Raw genomic sequence first — 15,859 nt, forward strand, 5'->3', positions numbered from 1 at the left:
GCAGAAGTCTTAAATTATATATAATGCTAGTCTCCGGTGTGTTAATGAGCATTACATAAGACTTTTTTTGTATCACATCATTGAAATATTGCATAATTTTGCTAATATTCCTCAGCTCATCAAAAAAATTCACCACAGTGGGTCCTTGCATAGTGTGTTTTTCACTGGTAAACTTTGTCTGTGAGTGGTAAAATATTATACTGCGAGTCTTGAATCAACACAGGTGACCGCTAAAGATAGAGTGCTGAACCCCCATCACTGGAAACATATTTAAATGCTTTTTGAAAAAGTAGCTATGCAAGTAAGTGCTCCTGTTTTTGTTTTTTTTTTTGTTGTTTTTTTTATTTTTTTATTTTGACTCTTACTATGCAGGTTTTGCATGTCGTCTTCACCATTTGTGTGATCTTCCCTATGATTTTTTTCATCTGAAATATCATGTTTTCTTTACAAAACATGCAATTTGAGATATTCAGTGTGATTTTTTTTTTTTTTACCTGTAACTATTCATATCCACTGGCTCTTCTTTTGTTTGTCTTAATGTAGCCCTCACCTTGATAAGCAAACGATGAAAGGTTGAAAGTATGGCTGTTAGAGTAAATAGCCTTTGGGCTTCTGTGGCTTCATTAGAAGTATAAGGTGAGCACGTTCAGTGGGTAATTGGTGGCAACAAAGCTTAGCAACACTGTCGACAATTAACTTAATCCCAACATTAAACATACATCTTTGACATGTCCCTTTTCATAAACAGCCGGTAATCTCCACAAGATGTTATTACATTACCTAACAGTGCTGCCACTGCTTCATCAGCATCAAATTAGCCTTGTTTATAATAACATTAATGAGATTCTCCGCACTTTGTCATTGTGCATTTACTGAAGGGGAGTTTACCCTTCCTTCCACTAGAGTGTGCGTTTGGACTTGGCTGCATCCACGCGAGTGCATCATGTCAAAAGAGGAATGTTCATACAATGAGGGTCTGTATAGTAGCTCTGCTATTGCTTCGGTGTACCACACGGACAAATGATTGTCAATGGACTATTTGAGACGGATCTCAAGCAGTAACTGCGACGGCTCTCCGAGTCTGCCTGCTTCTTTTTGACTTATTTGCAACCAGATCCCTGTCTGTGTCGAGATGGAAACCCAAAGAAAGAAAGGATTCGTTTCCGATCGAAAATGTCGTGAGTCCTGAAGTTTCGTGGATTTTGTATGTTTTCACATTCTCTCGTTTTGGAGACGAATTGCTGACTTTTAATTTAAAGACTTGATAGGCGCAGTCTTTCAGGATTTAATAAACGTAACATATTTTAGATTAAATGAGGTGAAAATGTACCGTGGATGTGGAAACTCTCGTTGTGCCATGGGTTTGAATCATCCAGGGTATTCGTATTGAATATAGCTTGTTTAACGTGAGCAGAGGTCGAGTCGATAAGAGCAGAATTCCTTCCAGCTGTGGCTCCACGAGCTTTTCACGTTTCTTAATCATTTCACGTTTAATTATACATTGTCTCGGTAGCATATTAACACCCCCAGTAAATAATATCCAGTTACTTTGTAACTTTTTAACCCCATGTGAACAATACTTATAGCTTACATGGACCAAATCTTCGTATAAATTTTCTTTAATAGTTTCATTTGATTCATTTCCATGTGATTTACCAGACGTGTTGTAAAACACATTAAACGCTCAGCCTAATATAGACAACATCACCCTTTTCCTGTAAGTGACTCAATATTTACAGTCCAGATTTTTTTCCACATGGGATCATAGCTAAGTAATTACGTCTATTTTCCTCGTCCATGCCCTTACTCTGGTCCCTCTTAAGCTCGGTGGGCCACAGTTTTTATAAACTTGTCAGAGACCTACGGGCATGGGAGAGGCGACCCCCGCTCAGTCTGCAGCAGGGACATTCGTACCCATGTTGGGTGTTGGTTTAGGAAGTATGCCCGGTGGGGTTGGCAACGGGGCGATGGTAGCCACCTCAAGAGGCTCAGCTGTTCCACAACTGCACAACGCCATAGTGGAGCGTTTGCGCGCCCGCATAGAGCTGTGCAGAAGGCACCACTCCACCTGCGAGAACCGCTACCAGAGAGGTCAGGCCGAGAGCTCCGACCGGGAGCACGAGAGTACGCTTCATCTGCTCAACATTGTCCAACAAGGGCCTGGAAACCGCAAGACTAAAGGCAGCCGGGGATCGAACCAGCAACCTCCTGAGTACAGCAGGGTCAATGGAGAGCAAAAGGGACCGGAGGGCGAGCAGAAGATTTCTACGCGCATAGCGGTGAGTTGGCACCACAGTTTGTTCCAGATTATCATCAAATGATGACGATTACCACCAGTAATGTGATATTTGCTGCTGTTAGAATGGATCTTTTGCTAATGAGCCCATTATTTGTTGGGATGATCCTAAAAGACTTGACTCTCAAAATGAGATTTTGTTTCTAAGATTTATTTTTGTTGCTGGTTACCAAAGGTGTCATTTGTTCCTAATTTATTTCAATATGTAGGCTAAATGTTTTTACATTTTGTTGGATGGGAAAATTATGTTTGAAGGAATAATTGAATTTTAGGAGAATATCTTTAATAAAACAGATATTTCCCTCAGCAGCAGGATTCAAACATTTACTGCTATTTAATATTTAAGGTTAGTTTTTCTTTATTTTTTATCCTTTCTCATTCCTTTATCTTCGCCAAATCTGAGTGTTTTGAATTAGTATACAGCAAAGTTTGACTTAATGTCATATTGGGTACCATCTAATTTGATTTGTTTTTAAGGAAAAGGTAAGGCCTCCTGTTATTTACCTAAACCTTTCTGCACTACCTGGTTAGAAAACAGATGTTAATGAAAAATTGTTAGAGAAAATCTTAAGAATATGCCTGCACTGAACTGTAAGTCCAGCAACACTTAGACCAAGCTGTGGTTTACAAGACTGACACCACTGTATAATGTTCAGTCAAATCCATTAGATAATTTATCTAAGGGCATCTTATCACACTGTGGCTACCTTTTATCTTATACCGTTTTAATTCAATACAACATAGTACAAATATTGCTTTATTACCCAGGTAGATCAATTAAAATGGAAAGAAATATTTCTTTTCATTGTATTAACAAATTCAAACTGCTCTCCTCATAGTTCCTGCTCAGATATCGGTACTTTGGGGGTCAGTTTATTAGGTTCCTAAGCACCTATTGCCCGTAGACTATAGGTTGCCAAAAAATAAGCTTTGGAAAATAACAGAAAGTATTTCAAATAAGAAGTTATTCTTACCTTTATATTGCTCAAGCACCAGTCAGCAGAAAGACTTGGAGTGGGACCGAGTATGATGCGAGATGGCTTAAATATGTATGCGCATGATAGGAGAGTGCGATTCTGGATTTTAATACAGTCCAGCAGTTTTATTCTATAAACATAAAATAGCTACATTTGTTGACAATGTAGTCGTCTCTTAAATGTTATACATATTTTCTGTAGCACATAGTTTTGTGTAAGACAGCTTTGAGGTGTTGTCATTGGCAAACTCATGTTTCTATATTTATATATATATATATATATATATATATATATATATTTTTTTTTTTTTTTTTTTAATTTACTTACTTCATCCAATTCAGGGCGAGTAACAACAAGGTGGAATAAATGTTATGTTGTGTTGAAGAGTTCAGGTTGGTTGTATGAAGGTCAGCACATTAACTTTGCCAGCAGTTCCCTCTTATCTGCTAGCCTAAGTTCTTAGTGGATGTTAAAAGTTGCAAATATTCATTAAGTGGGAGTTTAAGATAATAACTGTAAGTATGTCTCAACTTTTAAAGGCAAATGAGACATTTGACCATTTTGGAGACTTCAGTCTAAAACATTCAATAGGTTCATCTGTGAAAAGTTTGTCCTTGATTGAGCCTAACTTGATCATTCCTTTACCAGTGACCATTTCCATCTTAAAATATCATCTTCTTGTAAAGATGCTGACAAAAACAATTAAAACAAAAAGTTCAAAGACAACTTTGAAACTGAAGACATGATGTAGGAACAGAAAGCTAGTTTGCTAAACAATCCAGTGTTGAGGAAATGATTTTTGGGTCATTGGGCCACAGGGAGGTTTTGCATTTCCTGTTCAACATGTCAGCATCTCTCTTTCGCAACTGATCCAAACAGAGGGATGCATTTGCATTGGGTGCCTTACTTACTATTTAACATGTGCTGTTTACCTCTTTTTGCTGTACAGCAAATCTGTTTCCTTTGTGTTGCATGACTTAAATTCTCCTTAGATTGCTACCTATCATTGAATAGACCTTAACAGAGTACTCTAAGAAGCTATTTAAGTGGGTATTATCTAAATTATGTGCATCTCTAGAAGTATATGATGTGTAGCATAAAAGACAATATTGTGTGCACTATGCATGCTCTCCCCTAACAGACCATAAAACAGAATAGTAATCCTTGACTTTGTTTTCAGTGTGTTTGATAGCGCTGATAGGGCTGATTTCCTGAATGGTGTCTGTTAACAGAGGAGTCAGTGAGATGTAAGATTTATTTTGTTTTCTTTCATTGGGCATGAGGGAGTTCAGCATCTAGGCTATGAATTATTTCCCAAGCAGTATTTCAGTATAATGTCAAAAGGGTTACAAAACTTGCAGATGTTCCATCTCTGAAAGTGCTTGATATGCTGAATGGAAAAATAAACAATGAACCATTTTTTCCCTGTAAAACCATAGAAGGACAGCAATGATTGTTTTGTAATTTTATTTGTCTTCATCACTGACATTGTGAAAGAGAAGTTTTCTACTACATGTCATGGAGCTGTATCAGCAAAGCTCAAGACATTCACATGCAAGAAATGTGGTTTTTTCATGGTTCATAGTGCTAATATGATATGGGATTTATCTGTCAGCTGTTAGGCACTATACTACAGTGTAACATGATGGGAGGCAAGACGCAACCTCATGGATTATAGCGATTGTCTAAAAGAGGTCAGGGAACAACATCATTATCATGTTTCTTTTTTTTTTTTTTACTGATGTTGACTCTGGAGCAGTATGTTCTACATAAAACTGATGAGTGCAGCAAAATGGTGTGGAGGAAATGAAGTCCAGGCGTACATGTTCATATCAACCCTGAGGTTAAATTTTCACAGCTCATGATGATTGGGTAAAGCAGAATAGAAACCATTGCAAAAAATACCTGAAACTGCACTGCATCTGTCCAACATTGATACTTCAGAGCGTTGTTCTTCACATTTATTAAAAAGTGTAGAATAGGAATTGCAACCTAACATATAAAATATGTTTTGATTTGACTAATCCATGAAAACATAAAAAAAAGACCCCCACTATTGCTGAGGTGGCATTTCTGTGCATGTCAGAGCAAAACAGATGTGAGTCAGACTATTTTTTTGTCAAAGAAATCTGGAAAGACATGCACATTTCTTGGCTGTTCGAACTGAAGTGGAATGCAAGAAGAAAGGCTGTGTGAGTGTGTTGGGGTGGTTGCAAACAACTTTATAGTGGTGCATTACCTGCAGTTTTCACATTCTGATGAAACTAACGTCAGAATTCAGCACAGCCCGCTAGTTCATAACCATGGCAACGTAAAAGACGCATAGAAGTATGAAGGGTGGCAACGTTTCACAACCCTTAAAACAGACTTATTGAGTACTTTAGGTAGCATAAATGAGCTGGATTGTGTTTAAAAAAAACTGTTGATGGTCATGAAGATTGTTGCTGTCTGTGTCTATCTGAGTGACACTGAGGGGGGCAGTGGTTGACACCTGTCTGCTGATGGTGGTGTGTTTGCGTCGGGACCAAACAACAGAGGAAACACTAGGCAACAACAAAAACACAGTAAATTTTGGTGAACAGTTTTCAGCCTTACACTTAATTGTATGTAACCATGTTGCCATCCAACTCCATCCATGTAACACAACAGGTAACATGTGTTATGCTAGTTATTGCTAGGATAATATTGAAGCAGTTTTGATAATTTCTCTTTAATGTTTTTTTTTTATTGTGTCGCTTTGGAGAAAAGTGTCTGCTAAATTACTTAGAATAGAATAGAATAGAATAGAATAGTGGGATAATTATGAGTAAATTATTTAGGCTTTTATCGGTTGTGTTAGCTATGTATTGGGACCACTGCTGGTTTCCGGTGTAACTTAAGCAGGAATCAAGGAACTGTAGTAGGTTCTGATTCACGCTTCGGGTGCAACAGTAACTGAACGGGCTTTGTAGGGGTGTCAGTGTTTGGGAGTAGTGTGGGGTGGTGGGGATGGGGGCCTTCCTCCAACATGAATGACAGCTTAGCCTTCATCCTATCTCTCCCAACATCTCAAGTGGTAGTTTCAACAGGCATCCCAGTACAGAGCAGCTCTGTACTGGAATGTCTCAGAAAAGTCAACCCAACAACTGATGCAAGCTGACGTCAAATTGAGGAACATCAGCTAATCAATGCGTTTGATTTTACTTCTACCAAGTCCTACAAAGGCTGAAATTGCAATGAGTACAGCCGCTCTGAGCTTTGGTAATCTTCCAGTGTGTTGTCTTTTTATTCCAACAATATTCCAGTATTATCAGCTATTGAAAGCATTTTCTGACAGATAACTCATGGTTTAGGTTAACACATTGATGTCTAACTAAAATTAAAAATAGCATAGTCAGTAACTGTATATCAGTGTCTAATGTTATAGGTCCAGATATCTCTGCTGCTGTCCATTTCGATACAAGGTTATTAGGAATTGCAAGATTAAGCAACACACAAGACGACTGCTAAATTAGCCTAATAGCCTATTAGTCGTAATATTTCCACAAACTATATTCTCCTTATTTACAACATTTGTTCATAATATTGATTGTTCACATTGGAGTTTACAGTGGATATATAAGTGGTGGGCTACAACACAGTGGGTTATGACTGCCTTGAAGCACAGAGTGAGCAGCACACAACAGTGCTCACTGAGACCAGATCAACAAAAAGAATCTAAAAAAAAAAACAAAGAACAAAACAGATTTATCCACTCAAGAAAAGAAAGAAAAAATTGTCCAAAATGCTTACTCGACCTGAAAACTTTCTACTACCACTCTTTCAGTCTTTTCCTTTAAAACTATATCAGTAAATACATTCATCTCAAAAATGGGTCACACAGCAAAGCTCACAAAACACCAGCTCCATATTACAACGTTCAGACAGTCATTTTCATAAGATCAAGATCCATCATCAGCTTTTATCATCTGTCAATGAGATAGATAGTGAGTATGGAAACTAAAGCATTAATGAAACAGCCCTGCCGTGTGCTAGCATGCCATGTATTGTCATACCCTATTATCATGTGTTTAACAAATGGCCCTCTAAGCACCTTCTTGAACGATCTGTTGACCATGAAACAGTTTGAACCACAAGGCCCCTGCGTAAATGTGTAGAGCCACTGAATACATTTCCTGCATGTGTTTACTTTAAGTCAAACAGGCCTTGAAAAAGCTGTAGGCGAGGGATGCCTGGTGATTAACAGTCCTATGTGCACTGGGAGGATTTTATTATTACCCAATGACAGATCTGGGAACTATAGACATAGAACAGAATGCACTCAAACTGTTTTATTGGTGATGTTTTGTCCTGCTATCTTTACCCATTTGGAGCCTATGATCCTAGCTGTCTGGTGGTGTGAAGCACAAACCACATAATGTTTGCATTTGCATGAGGAATCTTCTTCTAATAATAATATTTTTGCTTTATTATGCCCGATTGGGAAAATCAGCTCTGTATTTTATCCATCTCTAGATGTACTACAGAAAGGCTGCCAAGTTTTTGCAAGGAGTTGGAAGGAGTTAATGGCCTTGCTCAAGGGCTCACAGTGGTTCACGATATGCTTTTGTCCCGATTCGATTAGATTTTTTGGGTGTCAATTGGATTTAAATTGCAATTCTCACAATTCTTTGATTTTGCTGAATTTTGTAGATTAAACACAAAATAAATGTATTAAAAAAAATTTTTTTGCTCGTCATTTTTCTTGATTTCAAATTGGAAAAAACAACACATTAGCCAGACCACCATTGTGCTGCGATAATGCCCATGAAGACAAGTTAAAAGATGAATAAAAACAATAAAAATGACAAAAATTTTAAAATGGATTATTTTTATTTATTTAAGAAAAAAATATTTTTTTAAACAAAAAAAAAATCAATTTTAAAATTGTGAAGCAAAAAAATCCAAATTTTTTATTTTTTTATTTGATTTTCCCACCCCAACCAATAACCCCAACATGATTAGATTTGTATTAATAATATGTGAGATGAGTTGTGCATTTCATAGTGCTATAACTAGAAAATGAGTCTTTATGATAGATCTCATATAGAACTGGAGTAAAGCCGTTCTTCTACTTGTAATGGGTTCTTTTTCAAACATGGGGTTAAATGTAACATTTTATATATGGTATGTTTGGACAACTCGATTTTATTTTCATGTGTCTATAATCGCAACGTTCTCAAGTGAGACAGATTCACTGGTCTTGACAAGTATTTGACAAGTAGAATGTTAGTTTTCAATCCTTTTGACTTTGACTTCTTGTTTTGAAATTGTCCTAAAAGGTGTTTTCCAGTCATATAAAATCCTTTTTATGGCATGTTGACATGGGTCTGGATGTTCAGCAACTGGTTAGTTAAAGTATCACAATATTTCTGAACGCAATAAAAATTTCAAGTGCTTGTCCAAGTTGTCTTCTTTTCTTCTGGTGCATGTTTTGTAGTGTTCCTTATTATTGCCTACAGGACATAAAAGTGAGTTATGTTTTCTCTTGTCCCTGGTTGTTCAGGTTTGGTAGCTTTAACTTTAACTTGTAGGTTTGATCCTACTGTGATCAATCTTAGCAAAGCACCCCGAGGAAACTGGATAAGAGTTATTGAACAACTGTTTAGTGCAAAGGAATATATAGAATGGCTTAAAATTACATATGGGTCAGTCAGCACAGCAGGGTTTAGATTGGTTTCACATATTGTTAAATTTGTGATGTGTGATACATTCAACGTTATCTAATATAAAAGATAAATCAAATGGAATCAGTTTTAAGAAAATGCATTCTCCATCAAGTCAGAAAACCTTCAGCAGCACTAGCTGCTGTGTGTTTGGAAATATAGCTCTCTGAATCTGGGACATCTCTGTACCTGGCAAGAATTTCACTGCTTTCTCCTTCTGAAATGAGCACAATTTTATTCTTTCTGGACTAATTTAGATGTTGTTAACAAGTTCCATCCTACAGCTGCAGAAACACAAAATAAGAAAACAAAGACAAACATATGAATCAAGACAGAAGTTTCCAGACGCCCAGCGGGACAGTGAGGATGTGTCAAATCAAAGGCATTTATGGATAATGTGTTCTACTGTATCTTGAGCAGCAGTGTAGTAAGAACCCCCCTTCACCCTCCCCTCCTATTCCCTCTTTTCCTAGTCCTATACTTTTCCACTCAGCCGCTCTGCATCTCTCTCTCTCTCTCTCTCTCTCTCTCTCTTACACACACACACACACACACACACACACACACACACACACACACACACACACACACACACACACACACATACAAAGAACACACTCCACTGACTGCACATTCTTCATGTTTTATTCAGCAACCTATGGGAAGACAGTATCTGTCTTTGAGGAGTGTTGCAGAAACCATGTAGTAAACCCATCTCATCCTCAGTCTTCTAGGGATGATAACCTGCAAGGTATGCTCAGACAAACATGATCTTCTAATTGTCCAGGTGGGCTGAATATCCCCTTCTGTTCAGAGGTATGTCATGACTGGACCTTTAGGGTAAATCTAGCCTTTGCTTTTCATTGGCACTATTGTCCTTCGTGTATTTAAAGCCTTTCCTCCAGAGACATTTCTCAGCTGTCCTTGGCCAAAGTCCTTTGCATCAAACCGAGCTTGCAAGGCAACAGCTTCACCTTCAAATGCTAAAAAGTTTTTTTTTAAAAAGTTAATTATTGGCATTTAATTTACAAAATGTCTTTCCTGGTGGTTTAAGTGTGGCTGTTATTTAATGAGCCATTTAAAACTTAAGGCAATAGGGTACAAAAAGCTGTGTTTATGTTTTTCTATACGTTTACATAAAACAATCCAAAACAAATGCAAGTAAAAAATGTGATTTTCAGTCATATGTTCATATTTTTAACAGAGAATACTTCATAGTGATAATGAGAAATATTTATGTTATAGAAAAATATCAAAATAATAATTTGCCAAAATGACTTAATACCTTTTTGGGTTTGTATTTGTGGTCAAAATGACACTATTAAATAAAACAACATCTATACTCTGTAAATTAGATTTTCAAGCATGCTTAATCCTTCATAATCAGATTTACTTGTGCTCTAGTGGCGTTGAATAGATTTATTTGCACATCCAAAGTTGGCATTCTAAGAATAAAAAAGAAATGATTTTCTAAATTGTATTTTAGGATTTTGTCCTATTTTAATGCTGCAGTTCAGCCTGCAAGAAATATGATTTTCATTTGATAGCTAATGCAATCTACCTGATTGGCACGTACATGCACATATCCAGATTCAGAAAGAAATGGATTGATTACTCAGTCAGTTATAACAGTGCAGTCTTATTGGCAGGGTCTTCATTGCTAATGTTAGTTAAGATAGAGCACCTAAAGATATGCTGCTGGATAAATTTAATCTGTAAAAATTATGCTTACTATTCTTCCTGATCACAAGGCCCCTAATTTAATAGGATTGATAGACTCATCTCATCATCAAACCACCCATTTATTTGTAGTTATCTATTTTTTTTTACATAGCCTTGGTATTTTCATTGATGTGACATTTAGAGTTGCATGTTCCTGATGCTTAGTGTTGAATTATAAACATGGACGACTTTTTGCATGAGTGAATTATTTTTGTGGAACTGTTTCTGCAATCAAATGCAAAAACATAAAAAAGCAAATGTGATGAGTGCTTGTTAATGTACTTTTATAAGAGTTTTAATTGGATTTTTGTGGAGGTAAATTTTGTTTTAAAACTGGATGGGATTTTTTTCTTTTTTTTTTTTGTAAACTAATAGGAACAAACCTTCAGAAAGAATGTGTCTTACCCTAAGAAAAAAACAAAATAGGTGGTCAGAAAGATCGGGATGGAAAACACTTACACTTTGATTAAATCACCGAATTAAAATTAGTAAATGAGTTAAAAACATTGTGCAAATATTTACATTCTGTGTTAATACTCCAACTGCAAATTAGTCTCTGCAATAGACCTTGTGAATATATGCAGACACTTGTTTCATTGTTTGAATATAAATTAGGCTGAAATTCATTGTTTTCATGCAAGTGAGCATTTCACTTGGTGTTACGCTGAAATACTTAAAATCCCAAAGGGTTTGGATTAGAGTCCCCACTGTATCCCTTTGTTGTTGATTTGTGCTTTCAGCAGAATTTCTGTTGTTGCCAACACCTTGTTTAAATTTCAAACATTACATGGACCTTGAGATAAAAAATAAAGAAATAAAGAAATCCAAAAAACTCATCTGTGCCACTGAAGTCAATGTGAACTTTAGATAGACTAATAAATTAGTACTCCTGTGGTGCTGGTAAATACACTCAACACAGGAAAAAATATTTCTTGACTTTTCATCATCTGGAATTTGAACGTAAAAACAGAAGTTAAAACAATCACATGACAAGAAAGACCCATATCATTATTTATATATATATATATATATATATATATATATATATATATATATATATATATATATATATAGTTTAGAGAGGACTTGTAGAGGTATTTGTTCATACTTAATGTATTTTCTTCTACTGAGTAAGATCTTTGAGGTTTGTCAAGTTTTTCTGGCATGACTTAGTTGAAGCAAGGGCAGCAATGTGTGTGAGGGAAAAGATGGAGGGGGTGGAGGGAATGCCTTGGAGTGTCTTTCCACGAGCGCTTTGCTACACAGTGCTGAAACCGGAACCCTGTGGGAACAAGCATGTTCAGGTGTTCATGTGCAAGGTGAAGAAAGGACAGCAATTGGAAAATGAAACACAAGCAGAGTTTTTTTTTGCCCAGCTGAAAAATAGGCCCTGATACAGGCCCTGGTTTATTCTGGTATTAAAATATCTATTTGAGTTTGGAAGTAATTTGAACATCAATATAAAAACTAAATGTTTTGTTCTACAGCTGACAGTTGTGTGGTTGGATAAACAGGAGCTTATCTAGAACTGTTCACACTCTTATCTGACAATCTGCCACCTGATACGGTAGTTTCCTGGACTTGTTGTAGCTGCTGCTGTAAACAGATCAGATTATCACAGCTGCCACTGGTGAACTGGTCATGGATCTGCATTTGTTACTACGTTAACACAATATGTCTATCACTACATGTCAACTTTGCAATGCTTTGTAGACTTTCTACGAGATCTGTTTATCTGACAAACCCCTTTGAAGCTCAAATTAATCTAAATGAATCTTTTGCTAAAGACCAAAAAGAGTGCATGGGTTCAGAGAAAAACAGCTATATTTGCAGCAAGATTTCAAAGAACCCATTCTCCCCAGGGTCATTACCCTCCTCAGGAAATGAGAAAGTGGGCTCCTTATGTCACCAGCAAGCAAACCCCCTTGCACAGAAAGCTGGGTTAAACTAGGAGAGGGTAGGGGAGGGCCCTCCTAGATCAGAGTTCAGGCATGTTTACATTACAGCTCAGGATATTTCTCAGAGCCTGACCAAGCTGCTGAAGTTCCCAGGCTCCAGAGTTGCAGAGTGCTGAAAAGAGGCACAAGCATTCCCTTATTCTTTTCTTCTCTGCCTCACTCTCCTGTGCTCTAGGGTCTAAGTCATAGTTCAACTCCATTTGCATTGAGGTAATGTTCTGTTCTTTGCAACATCCTTGGGGGAATTTTATAGATGTTAAAGATTTGTAAGGTGAATATCACAAACCAGGATTGTACGTTGCTGCATCTGGACCCACAGTAATAGAAAATTTAACTGGTGCAAGCAAAACTGTACATTTTCTTGCACGTTTCCCTTGACATCTCACACCCCTAGAAAGAAAAAGGTTTTTATTTAAAGGTTCTTTTTACTGTGTCAGCAGTAGAAATGTAAATAAACTTAACTAGGTAAAGTGGTCCTATTTTCAATCCTAACATCAGACTATGGAATACACAATATTATTATTAGTTTGCTTGTTTTATTTTATAAACCTCACAAATCCCTCCCATATCTGTCTGAAAATGAATGTGAGATATATCAGTCTTGTTCCATCAGTAGACTTTCATGGCTGTGTTTTGGCCAGTGTTGTGGAGCTTCTAGCTTGGTTAAACAATATAATTAGTTGTGGTTTGAGTGGGGACTTCAAAGAATAATTCTTGGTCAGTGCAGCTTGGATCATTTTTGTAGTTTTCAACAATACTTTTGGTTTTGATGATTGATTCATCTAGAAATGTGACATTATTGTGAAAAAAAGGGAATGACATTGGCCAAAAGAAAATTAGGACCAGAAAATTAGACAGTTAAGTCAGCTTAAAGACTGAATGAAATTGGAAAATTAAGGAAAGCAAAAGCCTCAAACTGTAAATATTCAGCAACCTATATGTTAGACCTATGCTACTCGCTTTAGCTGTTTGGACAATTTTTCCATGAAAAACTTATGTGTGTTGATACTCAGTTAAAACTTTTAGGCTTATTATATATTTATTTGTTGCAGTAAGCTTTGGTTCAGAAAACCTGTGCATTGCTCCAGGACTTGTGCTTGATTTGTGAAAAAGAATTGTTAACTGAAAAAGATGTTTATAATGTGTATAATTTTAGAGAAATTGATAAACAAACCCGTATTATGGCATTATCTATTAAAAAGACAATTAATTTAATCTTTCATTATCATTGCCTGTTTTTGTTGGGAAAGTCACACTTATTGTTAAAATTGAATATGAAAAGTACAGATATCTGTTAGGCATATTGCAGGACTGTGACAATATGCATTTGTCCCGATTCAATTCCAATTTTTTTGGGAGCCGACTTGATTTAACTTGCGATTCCCACAATTCTTCCATATTGCTGATTTTTGTAGATTAAAAACAAAACAAAAACTGTACAAAACCTTTTTTTTGCTCGTCATTTTTCTTGATTTCAATTAGAAAAATAAAACAACACAATAGCTAGACCATCATTCTGCTGATTTAATGCCCAAGAAGACAAGTAAAAGGATCAACAAAAACAATAAAAATGACAAATTTTAGAATGATTTTTTTATTTATTGAAAAAAAATAGATTTTTTAACAAAAAAAAAAATTGATTTTAAAATCCCAAAATTCAGTTTTTCGATTCGATTTTCCCACCCCTAATAAACTGACAACAGTGTACAAAGAAGAGTAAGTAAAAGTTATACTTTTTGGGGATAGAGGAGACCATTAAGTCAGTTACAAAACAAGATTCACAAAGCTAAAACATCTTTTAGCTAAAACAGCCTGTGTCAAGCATATTTTGGTATTTTCATTAGCTCTTTAATTCCTGACTTTTCTGCAGTGTTAACAGATATAATATCTCCGGCATGAGGTAAGTTAGTGATCACAGGTTATTATTCTGAGATGGAGTCTTCCTTAGCACAACTCAACCAAGGCCTTAATGTAACTTTTATGATTTTGGATAAGCAAATTAAGTGCAGTTCTTTCTATCATTGTGATATCTTAAGGATTATGGATCTGTTGAAGATGATTGACTATTATCGCTGCAGAATCGGATCTCTTCTAATATCTCACCTCCATAACAGCATCCAAAGAGGTCATAAATTACCATGGGACCTTTTGTTTTCTTATATCATTTTCATCTAGTAAACTTAACACATTGTCAATGTATAGATATCAAGGTTACTGTCTATACCAATACCTTTAGTTGGAGAATAAACTTGGCGAAAGTCTGGAAGCTACTCGTCAAACACTGTGAGATGCAGGTCTAAGGAGTAACATAGATGGCCTTGTTTCTTGCCTCAGCTCTCCCAGTAAAACTGAGAAATGGCAGCTGGAATGTTTGTGTTAGTGCTCTGCTGTGGTGAGGTGTCATGGTGCCGAGGTATGCTTTGGCGCCTGCTCTCTCTCCATCTTGCCTAGAGGTACATAGAAAGTGCTTTTGCATCTCCAGCATACATGGAAGGTAAAACCAGGGGAGGATCTCTGGTGTCTATCTTTCCTCCTGAATCATCTGGGTTTAACTGGAAACAGTGCAATGGTGGCAGAGGTGCCACATAATGCGGTGGTTATGTTAGACTGATTTCATTCTCTTTGAGAGCGGCATATGCATCTGATTATTTCGTTTTGATTTCAAGTTGTATCTCTTGCTAGAGTTTCACAGTGTTAAGGCCTTTAAACACTCGGATCGATGTGAATATACAACATAAAATTACAAAGAAATTTGGAAAAGAAATGCAAAATTATTATAAAATTATGAAGATTCTAATACAAACTCTCAATGCAGATAATTGTGTAATTTATAACACTGAGTATAGCCAGGTTTAAAATTCTTCTTTTATTTTGTGGACATGCTTGAGTCAAATGCTTCTAATGAATGAATTGTGAATCTTTTGTTCATAACTAAGTCAATCAGAAAATACTATTACCACTGATATGCCATGATAGTCATGACGATTCTTTTGTTGTTGTAGAGTTGTGAAAATTCAAAAAGTTTTATAGTCATAACCTTAGATTGAGTGCTTCTCACCAAGAGGTTATGATTTTGTTGAAAGCTGAAGATATGTAAATTAAATTGAAATACAATGTGTGAATTAAGTAATAGTAAATATGAGCAAATAAACAAAAAATGAGAGAAAATTTTGAATTGAAATGTTTTTGTTTTTACCATAACATAACATTTGCAGTTGTATT

General features: G+C 36.2%; 1 protein-coding gene across 1 annotated transcript in view; it reads left to right on the plus strand.

The window, feature by feature from the left end:
• Nucleotides 1-1,273: 1,273 nt before the first annotated feature.
• The window catches only part of maml2 (mastermind like transcriptional coactivator 2), a 43,115-nt gene continuing 28,529 nt past the window's right edge, over nt 1,274-15,859 (plus strand). Inside the window, exon 1 of the mRNA XM_079246763.1 lies at nt 1,274-2,279. Within this exon, the coding sequence (XP_079102889.1) occupies nt 1,869-2,279 (411 nt within the window). The 5' untranslated portion in view covers nt 1,274-1,868. The remainder of the gene's footprint in view (nt 2,280-15,859) is intronic.

Source organism: Telmatherina bonti (assembly GCF_933228915.1).
Source record: "Telmatherina bonti genome assembly, chromosome: 9".
Classification (NCBI taxonomy): domain Eukaryota; kingdom Metazoa; phylum Chordata; class Actinopteri; order Atheriniformes; family Telmatherinidae; genus Telmatherina; species Telmatherina bonti.